The 19,036-nt window shown below is 42.2% G+C and overlaps 1 protein-coding gene across 4 annotated transcripts in view; it reads left to right on the top strand.

Annotated features, from left to right (window-relative positions):
• EYA2 (EYA transcriptional coactivator and phosphatase 2) overlaps positions 1 to 14,705 on the top strand; it is a 90,785-nt gene extending 76,080 nt beyond the window's left edge. For all 4 annotated transcript variants that reach the window (XM_042883705.1, XM_042883704.1, XM_042883708.1 and 1 more), the window contains 7 exons: positions 588 to 677; positions 7,158 to 7,216; positions 8,762 to 8,922; positions 9,903 to 10,017; positions 10,633 to 10,754; positions 11,547 to 11,647; positions 14,200 to 14,705. In XM_042883705.1, the coding sequence (XP_042739639.1) occupies positions 588 to 677; positions 7,158 to 7,216; positions 8,762 to 8,922; positions 9,903 to 10,017; positions 10,633 to 10,754; positions 11,547 to 11,647; positions 14,200 to 14,280 (729 nt within the window). In that variant the 3' untranslated portion in view covers positions 14,281 to 14,705. The remainder of the gene's footprint in view (positions 1 to 587; positions 678 to 7,157; positions 7,217 to 8,761; positions 8,923 to 9,902; positions 10,018 to 10,632; positions 10,755 to 11,546; positions 11,648 to 14,199) is intronic.
• Positions 14,706 to 19,036: the final 4,331 nt, after the last annotated feature.

The raw sequence follows: 19,036 nt of genomic DNA, 5'->3' as shown, positions 1-19,036 counted from the left end.
TTTACTGGCCAAACGGAGTCAGTCTGGTTGGCTTGGTCTGATTGCACCTTTTAGAGAAAAAGACTTAAGGTTTGAACTCCTGAGTTTTGGTTTCAGATTCTGCTCACCATGGTGCTGCTTGATGTTAGAAGTCTGTGTTCACGTGTTAAGAAAAATGCTGGCGTCTTATGGATGGCTTGAGGGACAGAGTCAAGGAAGGGGCACCCTTTGCAGGCTCTGTTGCTCATAACTATTCCCTTGCCACTCAGCACTGATGCTATTGGAAACCAATTCTTGGTCTAACCTACTGAAACAGTTCTTAAACAGCCTTGAGTGTTTAAATGTCCTTGTTAAACTCACCTGCATGAGCAGGCTGAAAAGTGTGAGATTAATCATATACATCCTTAAAAGAATAGAATCTGATTACATAGGAGAGCAAAAGAAAGGACAGGAAAATCATGCTAAGATACAGTTGGGAAATGAAATTATTGTAATGAACATATCTTCAGAAACAGGAATGTATAGATCTCGTGTTTGTCTGAGATCTCCCACCTCCCAGAAAAGAAATAGATGTAAATGGAAAAAAAAACGTGATTCTCCTCCAACAGGACACGACAACATCTGTGCGGATAGGTCTTATGATGGAAGAAATGATCTTCAACCTTGCAGATACACATCTGTTCTTTAATGACCTGGAGGTATGTAGCTGCTTATTTTATTTAGCATCTCTCTTTCTAATCATTTGCATCTGATCTACAAACTTGCTTTTCTGGCCAAGAAACTTTCAATATTGACCCCTAAGAAATGGTCCTTAGATGGTTATATTGAAAGCATGCTATACTATGTCCCTTTGACATCTTCATTCTGTTAAGGATTTTTTTTCTAAATACGTACTAACAATGATGGCTTTTGGCAGTTTTACTAAATCTAATAAAGAGGACATTACTGCTGCTTCTCTAGAAATTTGCTATCTAATAATTTTATTAAGCTAAATTAGCATACATCCTATGGAGCAGTTAGCAATTAGCTGCAATCCAATGCAGAGGTTTTAAACGTGTTCTCTGTTCTGCACACACAGATGGAGCAGGAGGTCTGCTCAAGCACAGGAATACTGCAGGATGAAATTATATGAGATGAGTTTCTACATGAAAGACTGAAAGGGAAAACTCTTCCCTGTCTGCAGTATGGTTAAATCTGACTAAGCATGTCTTATACAAATATAAAGTCTTATAAAAAGTGAAAATCCTTTTGAATGTACAGTAAAATCCAACCAAAGTCATGCAAGCAAAATTCTGTCACTAGCTGAGAAGCAGCTGTACAGTGCTGATGAAAAGCTGTTTGCATTTGGAATCAGTAGAAATGGTCTGAATGAGTCATCTACAAAGTGTGTAGGGTGGGTTTGAGCTGTAGGTACCTTGGAGTCTGGGGAGAAAGATCTGGCACCCCTTGGCAGGCTCCTGTGGTCTTTACTTCAAAAAGGAGGATTTTATTCATTTTTTTTCCTGTGGTGGATAAAATGGGAGAACTTTTCCTGTACTTGGTGTGTCCAGTGGGGACTTCTGATTTCTAAGCTGCCTGACAGCACTGTGTGCTCAGCACGCTGTGGGAGATGCATCCTTTCCTGGCACCCACTTTATTATGACCTGGGATTTCATTTACTGAGAATTATCTGAATTGACAGATTTTTCCTCTTTCAGCTCTTTTTTTAAAAAGAGGAGTTTGTGAAGAGGGTGCAGGAAGTGGAAAGTGAAGTCTGTCTCCAAGGATAAAAGAATAGAGAAATGCTGTTTGGAAGTCAAAGGTTCTGCTTAGGCAGCAATAATATTTAATAGAATCATAGAATATCCGAAGTTGGATGGATTTCACAAGGATCAAAGGGTCCAACTTCCAGATCCACACAGGCCCCTTGAAAATCAATCCTTGTTTCTGAGAGCATTGTCCAAATGCTTTGCCAACCCTGGCAGCTTGTTGCTTGACCACTGCCCTGGGAAGCCTGTTCCATTCAAAGCCAGTATTTTTCACCCATGAGATCTCAACGTACGGTGTCACAAAGCTCTTTATCTTGCAGAAAGCCACATGGAAACCCTCTGTCCATCTAGAGTTCTGCCCTCTTGGCAAAACTTTTTGACAAGTTTTCCCCTTGCTTAACATCTTACCACTCTAAAACATGGAACAAGCTAGCAAATTGTCCAGCCTCAGTTAAATTCTGCACTTTCATCAGTCAGTAACAGCTTCTAGCAGCCTCCTTAGGTCAGATTTGTCTTCCATGGCCTCTTAAGTTCTTCAACCATTACAGTAGAGCTAAGTTTTTAGCTTAAAAGAAGTCTTTTTTTTTTTCATTTGTAATTCCTAGATATTAAGGAAGCCAAAGCTGAACAAAAATCACTCAGAGATGGGACTCTGTCATTCCAGCAGGACCACAGAACTGAGTAAGAGCTAGTCTGGTAAAAAGCTGAAGTTTAGCATGGCTTCTCCAAGTAGAAGTCAGCCTTCTACAAAATATCTGGGCTTCATCTCCAATGTAGGAAGAGAGATAGATGCTGCAAGACATACCTGTTCAGCAAAATATTAGAAAGATTGCCTCTAAGTAGCTTGGGCTACAAAGATGCTAAGTAAAAACATTTATTTTCCTAGTGATATTTGTTTGCTACATTAAGAGAAAAAAATCTTGCTGATTTTTTTGGGCTATCTTATCATCTTACCTTCTTTTATTAAAAAAAAAATTGAGAAACACAAAGTTGGCAGCTGGACTTGGATGGCTCAAAGCCATGAAAAACTTTAGAAATTTCAAAAACAAGTAGGGTTCCAGTTAGCCAGAGCAGAAACAAGCAAAGAGAGAACAGAGCATTGTGAGACAGCTTTTTCTTCAGCATGCATGAAACAAACCAAAGATTTTTTCAAACCAAAACCAGACCAAGGTGTTTTGGTTTTAACTGAATGTTTTCAGTAATGAACATGGAAGATGAGGGAGAATTCAAGAGAAGTGAATGTTCTTTACATATGATACTTTCCAGTAAATTAAGCCATTTAAGTTTGGAAGATTTTGCAACAGACATCCCTCCCTGTTCATTAGCCATCCAATTCTTTCAGTGTTGGATGGTAAGCTAAAGTCAAGCTTGAGTATTCACAAAGTGATATTTAATGACTGTGCATTAGCAAGTATTGGGTTTGAAAAAGACATAGTGAATGATGCTTTAAAAAAAAAAAAGACGATGAAAAAGAGGAGGAACACGCAGAGAAGCTGATTCAGGTCTAGACCCACAGGGCTTACCGTATACATCAGCACCATCATGTGGTATAACACTGAGCTGTGCAGTACAAAACAAGCTACAGCCACAGAGGGCTGCAACTGTTTCTGGCTGTATTCTGGGTTGGGTCAAGGTGCAAGAAGCTGTGGCTGATAAAGTGGTAGGATAGTTACACTGTTCAAGCATAAAACAAGATTACTTCGTCAGGAAATGTTAACCACAGCAAAATATTTCTCTGACATAAATCCATAGCCTACTTCAGGCATTCTGGGAGGGCCCAGCAAGCCTGGAGGGAGCAGATTTCTTCTATAGTACCACGCCATCGTCTTGTCCAAAATACTAAGCTGCCCTTTGCTTTGCTGTTCTTGCCTTGAAAACAAACAAAATCAAGAGGATGAGTTATTCCCACTGATGCAGACCGTCAACTCAGCAGATGACAGAAGAGTAAATAGAAGGCTTTTTCAGAGCTTACTTCTTTAAAACTGTGCCAAATGGGTGCAAGAAATCAGACAGCTTTTAGTCTGCCCCTCTGCCCTGTTGTCACCCTTACCATGAACGTGATCCACACTCAGTGCCATCCTACTACCTGGCACTCTGTTGTTTGTCAGGAGTTTATGTGTTCTCGGGGTTTTCCTGGAGAGGATTCAGGCAACTGGATGCTTTGCCTAGAAGCATTTTGCCTGCTATGCCAGAGAACAAGAATCTTGATGAACCAGCAGATCCATTCAAATGAACTGCTAAACTCACCCTGTCTTGTTGCTGCACTCTAGCAGAGGCACCAGTTTCTTATAGGATTCACTCCAGGCCTCAGGCTGTCATCTGTCCTCAGGGCAGGTGGGTGAATGGAGAAGCCCTAGGTCTAGACTCTTACTGAACACTTCAGGTCTTCTTCTAGAAAGATTGTTTATGAGTTAACTCTCAAATAGCAGAATTTAGAAGCTGGACTTCTTTCAAGCTGTTTCAGGTTGGTGGGCTAAGGTTGATACTTGTTGAAGCCCAGTTTGTTGGTGTGGCTGCTTTGAAACAGAGAATCAGGGCAGCAAACTTTGACAAGGGTGCTTAAGGCACGCTATGACACAAGTGTTGTCCCATGCTGGAGACTGTTAGCAGCACAATGCAGACAAGCAAGAACCTGCGTTTGCTGAGCCATGTTTTCAAATTGTAAATGTGGGTTTTTCCTGCACTAATTCACCTACTCACATCGCACTTAGGTGCTTTTTGGCCACATCACCTCTGCTTGCAGTTGGAACAGTGCAGACATACAGATGCCTATGGTCTACAAACAGGCCATGCAAAGTGTTGCCTACAAAGGGCTCTGATCACACTGCAGAATGGATGGGCAAATACTCATGTGGAAGGAAGTACTCTCACTCTTTGTTCACTTTTGAGAAATCATGGAGAATAGGAACTGCCCAAGATTACAGATCAGAGAGAAGCTAAAATATGGACATTCAGCATTATATCTTTTCCCCCTAGACTCCTTTTGTTCAGAGTGCAATACTGGCTAAAAAATAGTGCATTTCACTCTCAGTCCCTCTGGAGATATTATTGCCTAGCTCTCTGAAATAAACAGGTGTGAAAAACAAGGTGGACCAACAAAGGGATGAGGAACTAACAAGTGAGGGGGTTAGCATGCTTACAGATTACTGCCTTTCAGAGCCGTCCCTGGAGGTTTCATGTTCTGGGAACTGTTAACTCTCACCCTCAATCTTAAAAAGGGATGCAAGCTTAACAGATTCACTAGATGAATCCACTAGCTGTTTTTTAAGGATTATCTAACACACTTCTGATACACAGATGGACAACGTCCGTGCTGAGAGACATACATTGAGAACATTCATAAGTGGTAACTGAGTTTCTCTGTGCATCCTTGGGAACAGCTTGTATTTCACAAGGAGGCAGCAGAGGCTTTCTCTGAGCCTGCAGTACAATGTTAGAGCTGTGTTAGCCCACGTTCAAGGTTTTAATCCCACCTGGAGACAGGTCATGTATCACAGGCCGGCCTAGAGATGTCACAGCAGAAAAAACAGTTCAATTCCAGAAGCTAGGAGGAGTGGCTGAGGAATCACACATTTGGCTCAGTTACAGGCTGCACATGCCACAGATCACGTACCTCTGAGATCCTAGAATATTATTTTTAAAAGCCAGCAGATGTGGAAACTGGGATTTCCAGTTTCCATTGCAGACTTCATTTAGACAACCTGGACCTTCTTTTCAGCAGCCCAGATATCCTGCCCTGGTTCCCCACTCACTAAGATTTCAAGGAAATTCTGCAAGAATGAAAAATTAGTCTTGTAACCGAGTAGTAAAACATGGTCCACATTCTTGCTTTAACCAGCTTCCCCATGTTTTACCCAGTAACTTGATAGGCTCAGCCAGTGGACTATGAGGTAGCGTCTCACCAAGTGTCATGCTATTTTATGAAGTCAGAAATGTGATAGCTACTATTGTCACACTTCAGTGTACAGAACAATTCATTCACAAATGAGAAAAACAGATCCCTCCACACATACCTTTCCCCTGACTTAATGCCCTGTATCACACAAGTGAACCAGAGTGGACTGCATCAATATTATCCCAGCATGGCTCACAACAGCTAAAGGGAGGGGGAGGTTAAAAACTGACAGTGGATGAAGGAGAGAGAGGTGCCAGCAGAAGTCTGCTATTCAGCTGCTTGGCTCCACTTACACAAAACACACACCTCAGCAATACACTGATGAAGGGAACTAAAGAGACCAGAACAAGATAAAAGTGGATGGGTTTTGGAGAATTACCTAGAGTAAATGCTGTCGTTATTATGGACAAGAGCCATCCATGACATTTCACCACTGAAATCAACACTGGTTACTTGTTTGGGGGATTTTGTCCTTTTTGAAAGGGCTAGTTTAAAATAATTCATAAAGCCCATAATTGTGTGGGAAGATAATACAGTACAAACTGTGTGCTTTGCACACAAATATTACAAAATACTGACATTGGAAAGGATAACTCTACCTGCAATTTTTCTGACTCTGAAGAAGATTCCTTTTATCAACCATGCTTTTGCTTTTTCTGGTTGAGTCAACCAGAACAAAGCATAGTGTTTGCCAGCTTGAAGGTTTTCTGTTTTGTCCTTACCAACAAGGATTACAGAGAAAGTAGATTAAGGTGGCAGGAGGGAGCTTACTGATTTCTCTCTAATGATGATGCTAACACTAGGAAAGAAATCACAAAAATAACAAGTTTTTAAGGCACAATTCAAACAGTGAAGAATTTTGGAAGATACAGAATACATATTTCATGCAGGCTGAGCTCCAAGTATATATTCTGGTTGTATTTCCTGGGCATCGATTTCCTCCCTCTTGACACATCGTTCCTTTAGTGTGTTTGTGGCATGGAGCTATGAAAGAGTGCCTTCTTCAGTGCTTCAGCACAGCTTCCCTGTGCACCAAAGGAAGCTGAACTCTCTCAGTGTGCACTGGAAAAACACCAGCAGGACAGACGTATCTGGAAATTTCAGATCTTCTCTCCCTGTAATTAAGTGAGCATACGCCTCCTGTCCAAAGCAATATTTTCACGAGGGGAGAGGCTGACAAATCTGCACTTATCATGTACACAGAGTTTACGGAATACAGTTTTCCTGCCTAAAGCACAAGCATCCTCTATCCCTTCTGTCTGCTTAAGAAGGAGTTCACTTGCTATACTACACAAGAACTGCTATGTCTTTAGATAAGAGCTGGCCTCGTACACCACACACACAATAAGATTTACACAAGTGCTGTGTAGCACTTGTAGCAATTAACTGACTACGCTATGCTAGACAGTATTGGCAACATGGAAGATTTTATCTTAGCGTTATCCTTAAAGTAATTTTTCATCCTATGGAACATTTTATTTTTTTCCCAAAACATTTATTTACTGATTATTTCTTTTTTTTCATCTACTCCTCAGGACTGTGACCAGATCCACATAGATGATGTCTCATCAGATGATAATGGACAAGATCTAAGGTATGGGATCTCCAGGCTGGAAGCTGCAGGTCAGGTAGTCCTCAGCTGTTTGAAAATAGCAGGAGGTTGGACAGTGATACAGAGAAATCTTTCTTGGCTATGTATCTTCTCTGCTCCCTGGCTGCATGCTGTCTGCAATTGTTAAACACAGGAAGAGCACAGAGTTCTTGTTCACACGCTTATATGCCTGTACCTACTGCAAAGCCCTGACCTTGCTGAGTTTCAAGTCATTCTAGGGAATGTTTAAAATCAGATTGAACTTCAGTCTAACTGCACCTGTTTCTGACATGATTTAGCCAGCCAGCTGGCACAGGTGTTCCCAAATCATTTCAAAACCAGTTTGAAAGGTTTCCCACTGCCCAACCGGAATGAATGGGCTTTCTAGTAAAGACTGTGGACCTTGCTAGGCCAGATCCTCGTCAGTTATAAACACGTACCAGAACTGTACCAAATATTATTATCACCTGTTAATCATATCCATAAAAACTATTTCCATTTACCTTAACGTTGCTTGCAGAGTAATTTGCCATTGGTGCAAAAATAAGATACGCAGAACTCATACAAGGCTGAATGCAAACGTTTTAAAATAACAAGAGCCAGTACTGCCTCTTTGCATGTCCCCCCAGTCCTTTTCTCAGGGAATTGATCCACCTGATTCACCTCAGTGCTGAAGAAATGCTTGCACTGATTCAAAGAAAGGCACGTCAAGGAAGACTCAAGACAGGAACAAGTGCCTTGTCACAGATCAGAGGATTACTGCATTCCAAGATATTTAGAGTGTTGTGGAACTGTCACTGGTCCCCATCCATTGTCGTAATTATTCAGGAGTTGCTTTGAAGTATTGTTTTTTAATTTGTTTAAAAAGCATTATACGTTGCAGGCATTTAAGAGTTAGGTAATTTCTTAATATTTTTATTCCTTGATTAATGTTTTCAGAGCAGTATAGCCAAGCAGTCAGCAAGGTAGCATCAGAATTTTGTTCCCTTAAGATTTTAATATTTCTGCAGTTACCTTAGCTGCCTGGATAAGAGGCAGCTGAGGATTTTCAGTGACCTGAGGACAGTCAGATGTTTTGTAGTCTAGTGAACCTCAGGACTGGCAGGAAGCACTAAACCTATGCTGTGTTTACAGTAAGAATTGTTTATTTTTTTTTTTAATCTGTGCAAGTAGCCCTGTTTTCAGATGTTAATGTCTGAATGGGATCATGGGTCTGGCAGCCTGCTTGATTCTTTAGCCTGGAAATAAATCATTCAAGTAAAATAAAAATAACAGGCCACAAATACACTTTTAGATCTTTTGGGTATCCTAGTTGCAGACACAAGAATTACACATTGCAGTGTAGCATTAGGCAGGGTGGCACACACGTTTCTGGGGCTTGAGTGATAGCAGACAGCAGTGATGAATTCCACTGTTGGGCAGCTTGTCCCGTGTACATCTGTGCTGCTACTCGTCTCCATATTTCTTTCCAATTGTTTCCACTCACTGCTGGTGCTGCATAGACTGTAATTATAATGGCCTCTCCTCTCCCCTTCTTCCTTCTTCTAGCACGTATAACTTCTCTGCAGATGGCTTTCACAGTTCAGCTGCCAGTGCAAATCTATGTCTGGGCTCAGGCGTTCATGGGGGAGTTGACTGGATGAGGAAATTAGCATTCCGCTACCGCCGGGTGAAAGAGATGTACAACACCTACAAAAACAATGTTGGGGGTAAGTATCTGCTGTCAGGCAGTAAGTGTGCCTTTTCAACCTCTCAAACCCTTCTGACCCTGCTAGGAATATGCTGCAGAGGAGGAGTAGAGAGCATAATGATAACAACACTGAGCTGAACAAGACTTTCAGCAGTCATTCTGTACGGGATTTGCAAGAGCTGTGCTGAAATACTTGGTTTAGTAAATGGAGGATTCAAATCTGAATGTGGAACTGTATTTGGTCATTTGTTTCGCAGAGAACAACCTTTTCAAATCTTCCAAAATGCCTAGTAAGCAAGCAAACAGTTCAAAACTCAGTAGACTGCTTTCTTCCACAGAAGAACGTATGGCTGAGTTTCATCTGAAGGCATTCTTGAATGCCTACTATCTCCCCTAAAACAATATCGGAAGATACCATGATGCCCTCAGATTTTTCGTCTCAGCTCGTTCCAGGCAATTCTTCCAAGAGATTGCTTTGCTTCTATTTTAGAACATCAGTGGCAGGTCTCTGAGTAGAAAGAGAAAGAAGTAAATCTAAGAATATCACCACAGACCTGTTTCATTTTTGGAGAAATGCCCTACCCGCATGTACTGGAAATGGTGCACAGCTTTTCAGGAAGAAAAAGGACCTTCTTGGCTCCAGGCTTCTCTTAGCTCAAGCCACCAACCCCTGCGCAGAACTCTTTTGTCCTCTTGCCCATTTCCATATGAGCTTTGTGCTGACTCCAAGAAGGATGTTTTAACATGGGCCTGCAGAGTGCAGGTGACCGATACCATTCCTTTAGAGAGGAAGGAAGCTGATCTCCAGTTGCACAGCAGTGTGTTGCAGTCAGGGCTTGTGTACCTTGAGGCAAAGGAAAGCAACCTGCACCAGTGACAGGAGAAGGGCACTGGAAGGGGCAGGACTCAGAACACAGTGAGGGGCCCTTTGGCATACTTACATACAAAAGCACTCAGCTCCCTTTCTGTGCTGCCGCAAAGATGTTTCCCTGCTTACAGGTTTAATAGGAGCTCCTAAGAGGGAAACCTGGCTGCAATTAAGAGCAGAACTGGAAGCGCTGACTGATCTCTGGCTCACACATGCTCTGAAGGCGCTGAATTTGATACATTCCCGGTAAGAGCAGCTAACACAACTGCCTACAGGCTTGATCCAGGATCTCCTTTACTTTCCATTTTCCCCTTCTTCTAAACAAATTGAGACACATATATAGGACTTTGCTGGCCAAACCTGTGGGAGGCCTGTCTGCATATGTTTGTCAGACTTGTATTATTAAGGGTTGGGGGTCACTTGAGATGATGAACTGAGATGAAAAAAAAAAAAAAAAAGCAACCACTTTTTTCTTACCTTTCCTTGCCTACCTCATCTGCAGTACACCTTTCACATGCAGAGATTTGCAAGAGAGTAGGAAAGGGCCTTTTAATCCCTGAAGACATTCACTCAAGCAAAGCATGAACATTGCCTACATGGTGTTGAGGTTCCTGCAAAATAGATCCTGTCATGTGTACAGTAAGGCTGCATCACTACTGCTGGATTATGTTTGGGCTTTTTTCATTCTACTGAGTTTATAAGGAAATGTTATCAATACTCTCAGGCTACAAACCTCTAGGTACTTAATCCCCCAGTGGCTTGGGAACTTCCAGTTGCAAGAAGTGCGTTCTTCTTGCCGTTGTTCAGTTTGAGGTAAGAAAAAGAAATAGATTGCCACCTTTGCTGACTTTTGTTTCCTAGGCCTAACTGTGTAAATGTGTTGGTAACCACAACTCAGCTGATACCAGCTCTAGCAAAAGTGCTTCTCTATGGACTAGGCACTGTCTTCCCAATCGAGAACATTTACAGTGCAACAAAAACAGGTAAGAACAAAGTAACTAAGGCTTCACCAAAAGACTGATTGAACTTTTATCCCTAATTCAGGGACATCCACTCAACCCAACTGCAACAAATAACTAAAATAACAAATATGAACTTTAGCTTAAGATTCATGTTAACATCAGACCTGTGATTTGCATGCTAACAACCCACACTTAAGCTAGTACAGACCACAGAAAAAAAAAAAAAGCCATGTGTCTCTATGGGAAAGTAAGCCTGAAAAATACCCACCTTATGGAGCAGCATTTCGAATGTGCAGCTGCACCTTGCTAGGAGGGGGACAGTGTGGTTGGACCTCTTACAGAAACATGGTTTGGATCCTGTTACTTGCAGAGTCAAGTGCTGAGTGAGTTTTAGAAAAGCTGTGAGAGGAATAAATATTGACAGAGTTGGCTTGGGGCTTTTGTTTTCTGTCCCTTCTGGTATGACTTGGTTTGAATCTTTGAGGCTTGTATTTTCACGTTCACTTCTGCAACCAGAATGAATAGAATAGGGCAACTCGATACAATGAGTGTTACATCACTCTACCAACTGCCAGTCTAAGCCGTGCAAAGTCACAAAGCTCATGGAAAATTGGCAGCACCTGGAATTCTCCAACTGTTAAAGGTCTCATAGCTTCCAAGAGAGAATCCATCTGAGATGAAGATCCAGTTGGGATCTTTAAAAAAGTGGGGAATGCAGCAAGTAGTTTATGACATCAGTTCCAGAATGCGAATATCAGCCCCAATTACTTCATGCATCCAGATAAAATATATGTCTTCTCTTCTGTTGCTCAGGAAAAGAGAGCTGTTTTGAAAGAATAATGCAAAGGTTTGGAAGGAAAGCTGTGTACATTGTAATAGGAGATGGTGTTGAAGAGGAACAGGGAGCAAAAAAGGTACAGTCTGTGGATGCCATCTTGGATTCTTCCAAGCTTACATTTCAATCGCTGTTTCTCTGCTCACACATTTAATGAAGCTCCTTCCATTTGAAACAGTTTAGAATTAGACTCAATTCTTAACATGCAAAATACTTAATCTTATGAGCAATTTCTTACTGTAAATTCCCTCATCTTGGCAGTCAGTGAAATTTTTCAGATAGTTTCTCTATCACATGTTCCAGGAATCATTCTTGCTTAATAAAGATCACTTTAAAACACATGAAAAGGAAAACTCCAGTATGTGGTTTCAGACAAGTAAGTAGAGTTAATTTTTGATCTATAAATGGTTTGGGTTTGGTGATAATAGCCTGCTGCTTCTGACAGCCCAGTGCCATACTTTAAAGGTAGTGGGTCAGTGAACATGACTGCATCAAAGGCTGCTGGGCTCTCTGGTAATATGAGGATGGGGGAAGGTTCAGCAGTCTGGTATAGGCAGGATTTCAAGGACCCTCTTGCTTGTGCCTCCTGGTCTAAGCAGCTCTCCCATTTGCAGAGCACATTCTTTGCTGGGCTGTCACCTCCTGTGATTGATGACAATCATTAGCTAAGGCTTCTACACCTGAGCTTTATCAAAAAAAAGAAGAAAGGGAGGCAGGAGGAGGGCATGCAGAGAGTCTTTGACTGTTCTGCCGACAGCACTGATAATATCTCTTTGGTGAGTCATTTTTCCTCACCTGTCTGATGAGTGATAAATCTGTAAACACTGAACAACAGGATTGGCCAAGAGGCCCAAGTTTTCTTCTCTTTAAAGAACGAAAAATAGATAATTTAATGGATGAGGTTTAATAACAACCATAGGAAGGGAAAGAAGAAGGAAATAATTCTTCCCCTTAACGTGAAATTGCAGATCAATAGATTCCAATCACTTCAGATGTCTGTGTTTGCTCGCTGTCTCTACCCACACTGATGAATAGCTCGAAGGAAACACTGGTTTACTCACAGGCAACATACCAGAGGGAAACTTGAGTTGTATTTAAACATCAGGGGAGCGTCAACAGACATGCTGTAAAATAAACATCTGGGAACACTGGAGGTTTTTTTTTTTACATTGGTAGGTACACTTGGAAAAGGATTTTCTCCCATCATCAGAATCGTCTGTCTAGGAAGGACACGTTCTCTAAAGCTTTTTCAAAGTTTTCTATCCAGAAGTAGTATGATTACAGTGATAAACTCAGAAGCTATTCCCACACTGAGAAGATAACAAGCTTTGCCAGTTAGGCCTTTGTGTACCTTTGCTACTGCATAGTTATTACTGACTGCACAGATAATGGTGCTTTGGGAAGCTATGAAGATCACAACGTTGTTATAAAATCCAAGGGCAAGTAGGAGCTGTGTGCTTTTGACCTAAAGTAAAAATGTTCAAATTGTTTTGGATAAGGAACAAAATACCTCAGACCATAAGCTGACCTAGAAAAATTGAATTTAACATTTAAAAGCAAGGTCTAACTGTTTTGAGGTTCTCGGGATTTAAGCTATTGGTAATGATTACAGAACACTGCTGCCTGAACTGTAGTTTCAGAGTAGTACTGGGACTTTACCAGCTTACAGTTTTCATCTTAGATCCGTGTTTCACAATGCTTATGATGCAAGCTTTGTTTTCCTGGAGCATATTTGCAGTTTGCAACAGGTGAATCAAGACATTACAATGAAGATACAGTGGGTCACAGTGCCCACATTTTGTCCAGATGCCAGGGTGCCAGGTGGCACTGAGTAGACCTTGGCAATTTGTATAAATGACTTTACATTCATCACCATTAACATGAACTGTAAAACAGGGAGGCAGAAGTAGAAATGATAGTCTTTAAAAATGGGAATTGAAAGACCCTCTGGAGGACAGATTGTCATATAAGCCTATTGCATCTTTTCCCAATGCACTAAATGCACAATTGATGTGAGCAGTCCCTGTCTTTCTAGGAAAAGCAGCATGACCTATTGTTCCAGTTAATTTGGAAAAAGAATTAATTGTTTGAAAGCATTTTGACACTATGTTATTATATTTTTGCTTCCATTTCTGTAAGTCTTGATAACTTGATTTTACTTCACTTGACTGCAAAGTGCTGGCAACAGCTTTCACTGGTGGCAAATAGGACAACTTTGAGCCTCATGCTATAGGATGGGATTATGATGCTTTCTGGAGAGAGAAAGGTTATTGTGTAGCTTGATACTGTGGGCAAACCTCACTAAGTGGCAAGAAAATTGCTTCTAGGAGTGCTGAAATTCTAGAAACAGGAAGAAAAAGAGGGTAAATTTAATGGTCTGCTCATACCTGCATCATGTCCCAGTTTGTGGCAGATCTCTTTCCTTTCTGCATAGTAGAAATGTATCAACAACAGAAACTTCCTACACCCTTCCCTGCTCTGTGAGTCTCCTTGCCTGTAACACCATGCAGCCTGGTGGCCCAAAGCTCTCTTCCTGAGGGCGCAAACTCAAACTAAGAAACTTATTTTCATCTCAGAATTAAACAAAACAGAAAACAAACAAACAAAAAACCTCTTTTGGTTTTGCTCTAGCACAACATGCCATTCTGGAGAATCTCTTGTCATGCTGACCTGGAAGCTCTTCGGCACGCCTTGGAACTTGAATATTTGTAGCAGACCCCAACATCTTAGCACTGTGAGGGCTTCACTCAAACTGTTACATCGGTTCCACCTATTCCTCAGCATTTTCTTGTTAAAAAAATCCCACAGCAACTGCAGTTTTTCTTTTTTTGAAGGAGAACCCTTTCAGTGGAAGCCTCTAAGAACTTGCAGCCAAAGAACATTCTATCGAGTCCTTCCTTTGAACAGAGGAAGAGCCTTCAGATAACTCTGGGGATCCTGCAGTTACATGCTTAAGCTGGGTGCATAGAGCTGTAACTGCCCTGTGGCCATCAACGAGAGCCCCCAGAAGCCTTGGGTCTGCTTGTCAGTTTTCTTGCTTTTGAAAGGGGAAGAGGAAACACTCAAGACTGTGAGCGTACTCTGCACATAATACATCATATTACGTTGGACCTTCTGCAAATAAGAGTGAAACTGTTGATTTTTTGTTCTGTTTGTATTTTTTTTTAATTTATGAACTAATCTCATTACTCTGGTATTAAGCTCTGTACCTGTGTTTTTAATCTGGCTTTTTGGGGTGGGTGGGTGGGGAAAGTCCTGCCATTCTAAATTAAGAATTCATTCTTCCGGGACAGTATCTGGAGAAAATCACATTGTGTACATTTATAAAAAGGACACATGGGACTGTTGGTAAGAACCATAGCTGCGTTTTTAAATCTGACATGGATGGTCTGTGGATTGTGCATGTGTCTACATGGTGCCTTATGCTGCCATCTCAGTTTGGATGAGAAAAAAGTACCCTGTGATGAGTGAAAGGCGTTAAATAAAAAAACAAAAAGTTCACATTTGGGGGACTAGATTACCTGCCTTCTCTTCTCTCCAGCCACTTCTCTCCAGCACATCCAGTGGTGCATGGAGTACACACTCCCTGTCTCAAGGCAGAGTTGGACTAGAAGTGCTCTGAGCACAGCCTGCCCTGTCCTGCTTGTTGGTGGGGCAAAGAGTGGCTCTGTCCTCTGAGAGAGAACACAGACATTCAGAACCAACTTGTCTTGCAAAAGAAGATACAGGGTAAACAAATATTGCAGGTGTGCGTATTTATTTTTATGTAAATGAATATATCTGCAAGCAAGCTTCAGCTTTAGGACTTCTGCTGAACTGCACAGTTAATTCCTGCTGTCAGAATATTTCAGCTCTTTGGGTTTGGTTAGGTCTCTGATTCGCATTCAAAACTACTCTCTCCTGCTTGCACCAAACAACCTCAGAAGGATCACAGCCTTATTGGAGCAAGATGTTAGGGGGAGAGAAGCAGAAGTAATACAATCTCCTTACCTATCGCGTGAATCGAGATCGAGCATACAGGCATCATACACGTTAAGAGACCTACGTGAGTGCTACACAAGTCTGAGTCGAGACTCCTAAGTTCTGCGAACACTTACATCAGGAAGCTGATTGATTGCTAGATCTGAGGGGATTTTCCACAGGACTGAGAGAGAGAATCTCACCTCAGGATTTGGCTCAAAAATTAGCAGCTATGCAGCACCTTTAAAATACATCAGCCACATTTGTCAGCAACAGGCGCAAACAAAGCCATCCTGTAAGTGCATGCTGTGGAGGCATTTGCAAAAAATGCTCTTTAGGCTGAGTACAGCACAAAAACAACACAAAACAAATTACAGGGTGATTTCTCTAGCAAAGCTGTTGCTTGTCTCAGTGCTGCCAAGAGGGAAATCCAGCAGAATTTCTCCCTTGAGCTTTTCCAGCTGCATGAATGTCCCAGGTAGGAAGTTCTATTACAAGTCAAAGGAATCAAACTCAATGGAGAACTGACAGATGCTGGCAAGATAAGCACACCAACAAATAAAGCCTCAGAAACAAATGCCAGGAATGGCAGACTTGTGAGAAAGCAAGACATCAGCTTTTAGCACCCTGTCAATCAGCTAATCGCTCTTGCTTGATATTCCAAATCTAACATCTGCCTTATTTGTGTCAAGAGCACTGATTTTTCCCCCTGGGGCTTCATAGATTTTGCTTTCTGGATGCATTTAGAGATTCCCCAGTCAAACACTCTTGTTCCTACCTCCAGACTTCTTGGCAGGATTTGCTCTCAGTGCCTGCTGGTGCTCCACTTCCCATTACTGTAACTGAGTTCTCCGTTTTTTCCCAGCTAATGATTTTCACTTACCCACAGTTAACAGCTGATCAGGGCCCTGCATGCCAGCATTAGGAGTGCCTGTTTGTCAGGCTGTGCCGCTCCCTGCCAGTGCCAGCAGCAGGTGTTGGTCTCTCTAAAGCAGCAGGATCAAGGTTCACTGTTGCAGAGAATCTGATGGCAGGAAGGTATCTGTAACGGCTTTTTTACACATGAACACACGTGGAAAACACACACACACACACAGGCTTTGCTCAGCATTGTTACCTCCCTGTGAACACGTCCGTAACAGCTTTTCACTCATGAAATACACAAGGCCTGAGAGAACACACGCACTTAGCTCAGCATTTTCACCTGTTTCAGTGTGTTTGCACACAAAGTCACAGCATAAAGCCCTTGCTCAGTCACATCATCAACCAGATCTGAAATAACAGAATACAGTTTTGTCACATAACCACAGAACTGCCAAGAAAATTGTTGCAAAAATGTACTTCACTGCTGGGGGTGGAAGAGCACGTTGTAATTATTTTACCAGTTTCCGGTACTGCATTTTTTCCTTGCAAGATCTCACGTTTAACCACAAGAGGGCAGCTGGGCTTCACCATAAGCCTCCTCTGCGCAGCTGAACAACAAACCCTGGTTTGGTGCAGTCCGTCTCAGAACCCTGGAGTCACTGCCATCTTACCCGGTGTGAGCTAAACAATGCTTAGCATTTCACCATTTTCCTTAGGAGATACGACTGGACAGATGGAGCAAGCATAGTGGAGCTGACAGACTGGACAATGAGCAAGCACAAGGGCAGTATAACAATAACTTACAAAAGGAAGGAGAACAGAAATCTCATTGTTTCCAAAATACCTCCAGTGGAGGTGCAGCCGTATGATTGCTTTTAAAAATTATCTTCTATAATTTACACAAAGCAAGAGTAATCATTCAGAAGGACTGTGGTGGCATGGCTCCATGTCTCTGTGTAAAGGACAGCAAAAAAAGCACATTTAGCAGGATGCGAATTAGCCTAGACTGAGCACACCTTGTGAACTGATCCAACGCTGCCAAGGAGGATGAGAGCCTTGGACTCTGGAAGGACTGCTATGGTAAGCTCCATCCGGACCATTTGGGGACTAAAGCACAGCCTCAGAGCATCCTGAATGCTGCATTAGCACGTACTTTCTGAACAGTGGAGGACTCCTGGAGCTGCATTAAAGCTAGGAAAATATTGCCACCTCTTGGTAAAGTTTTGGATTCAACTGGCACTGATAACACCAGCATCAGTCTCCCCTTGAGTGAAGGCTCAAGTGTGAATGGAAGATCACAGTACAGAAATTTCTAAGCTCACGCTCTAAGAAAAGATAAATGTTGTCCCCCAAACCAGAGAAACCAGCAGTAATGCACGCACGTGCCTCTTAGGTTATAGCAGAAGATAGAAAACCCGAGGCGCACCCACTGCTTGCAGCTGATGGGTGAAGTTTTCCCAAGATAACACATGACCCCAGAGGCTTCTCATTAGTCACACTGCACTCTGCCCCCCGCAGCTGAAGACCTAAAGATCAGCATCACCCCCTGCAGTCACCACAATCCAAGCAAAGCCCCTGCAGGCTGGATTCTCTCTTCAGTCCAGGACTGAGCAGCAAATCAGGAAGCGTACAATCAGAACAAAGCAACGTTCCCAGCCCACAGATTGTTCCCAAGCTCAGCTCCCAAGCAGAAGGGATGCACTCCACAGGACAGAGGTTACTCTATATACAAGTGAGATGGCCGTGGTAATTCAACTTACATTAAAGTAGGAGCCTGTCCTTTACGTTCATATCACATCAGTGTCATCTCCCCCCACATCCAAGCCAGAATCATGTACTTCCTTCACTTTTAGTTAAAATCTTCAGGGGAAAATAAATAAACAAAAACAAACAAACAAAAAAAAACCCACAAAACAACAATCTTCAAACCATAACCAGCTGAAATGGGGAAAAAAAATGCAGTCACCAAGATATCTGAGACACCTGGATCTTGGCCTGATAACAACTCGATGCTGGGCTCTGGTCAGCCTCTACTCCAGGGGAAGGAAAAAACAATGCTTATTAAAATTTAAAAAGAAAAAAAAATCCCTGACAGAGGCTCCAGAAAGCACTGCTGTTTCCTATCACTCTTTTTGAATTGTTCATCTCCATTTTTCTTCCAAACACAGCGATGCGTTTCGGTGATAGAGCTCACAAGGTTATTAATCCAGCATTCCAACTACATTTCAAAACATGATTCCGAGCTTCCAATATTTGTGCTTCTCTTTAAACAGTAGCACTGAGAACATTAACTTCTTCTGCTTTATAAATGCATGCAACAAAGTAACCACAGGAGTAGGAACTTGAAGAGAGCGGGCACAGCTTGATGTTACAAGGAACATTTCGTTCGTTCCCTGTTTCTTCCCCTAGGACACACACTGCAGCCTTGCCCCAGTTCGTGCCCTCTCAGAGGATCACAGCGCTGCTCGCCATGGAGCCCCATCTCAGCTCTCAGATACGCTGAACAAGGCTGTGCACACCCATCCTTTCCATCCAGCCCCAATGCAAAGGCAAGTCAGTGTTGCACAACGAGCCTCTTCCACTAACAAAAATCATACGTACAAAACTGCAGACTGAATGCAACTGGAAATCCAGGAACACAGAA

The sequence above is a fragment of the Lagopus leucura genome, unplaced genomic scaffold (genome assembly GCF_019238085.1).
Source record: "Lagopus leucura isolate 7727_CA_CO unplaced genomic scaffold, USGS_WTPT01 Super-Scaffold_100039, whole genome shotgun sequence".
NCBI classification, from domain to species: domain Eukaryota; kingdom Metazoa; phylum Chordata; class Aves; order Galliformes; family Phasianidae; genus Lagopus; species Lagopus leucura.
The sequence above is the reverse complement of the archived record's forward strand: the minus strand, read 5'-3'. Positions and strand labels throughout refer to the sequence as shown.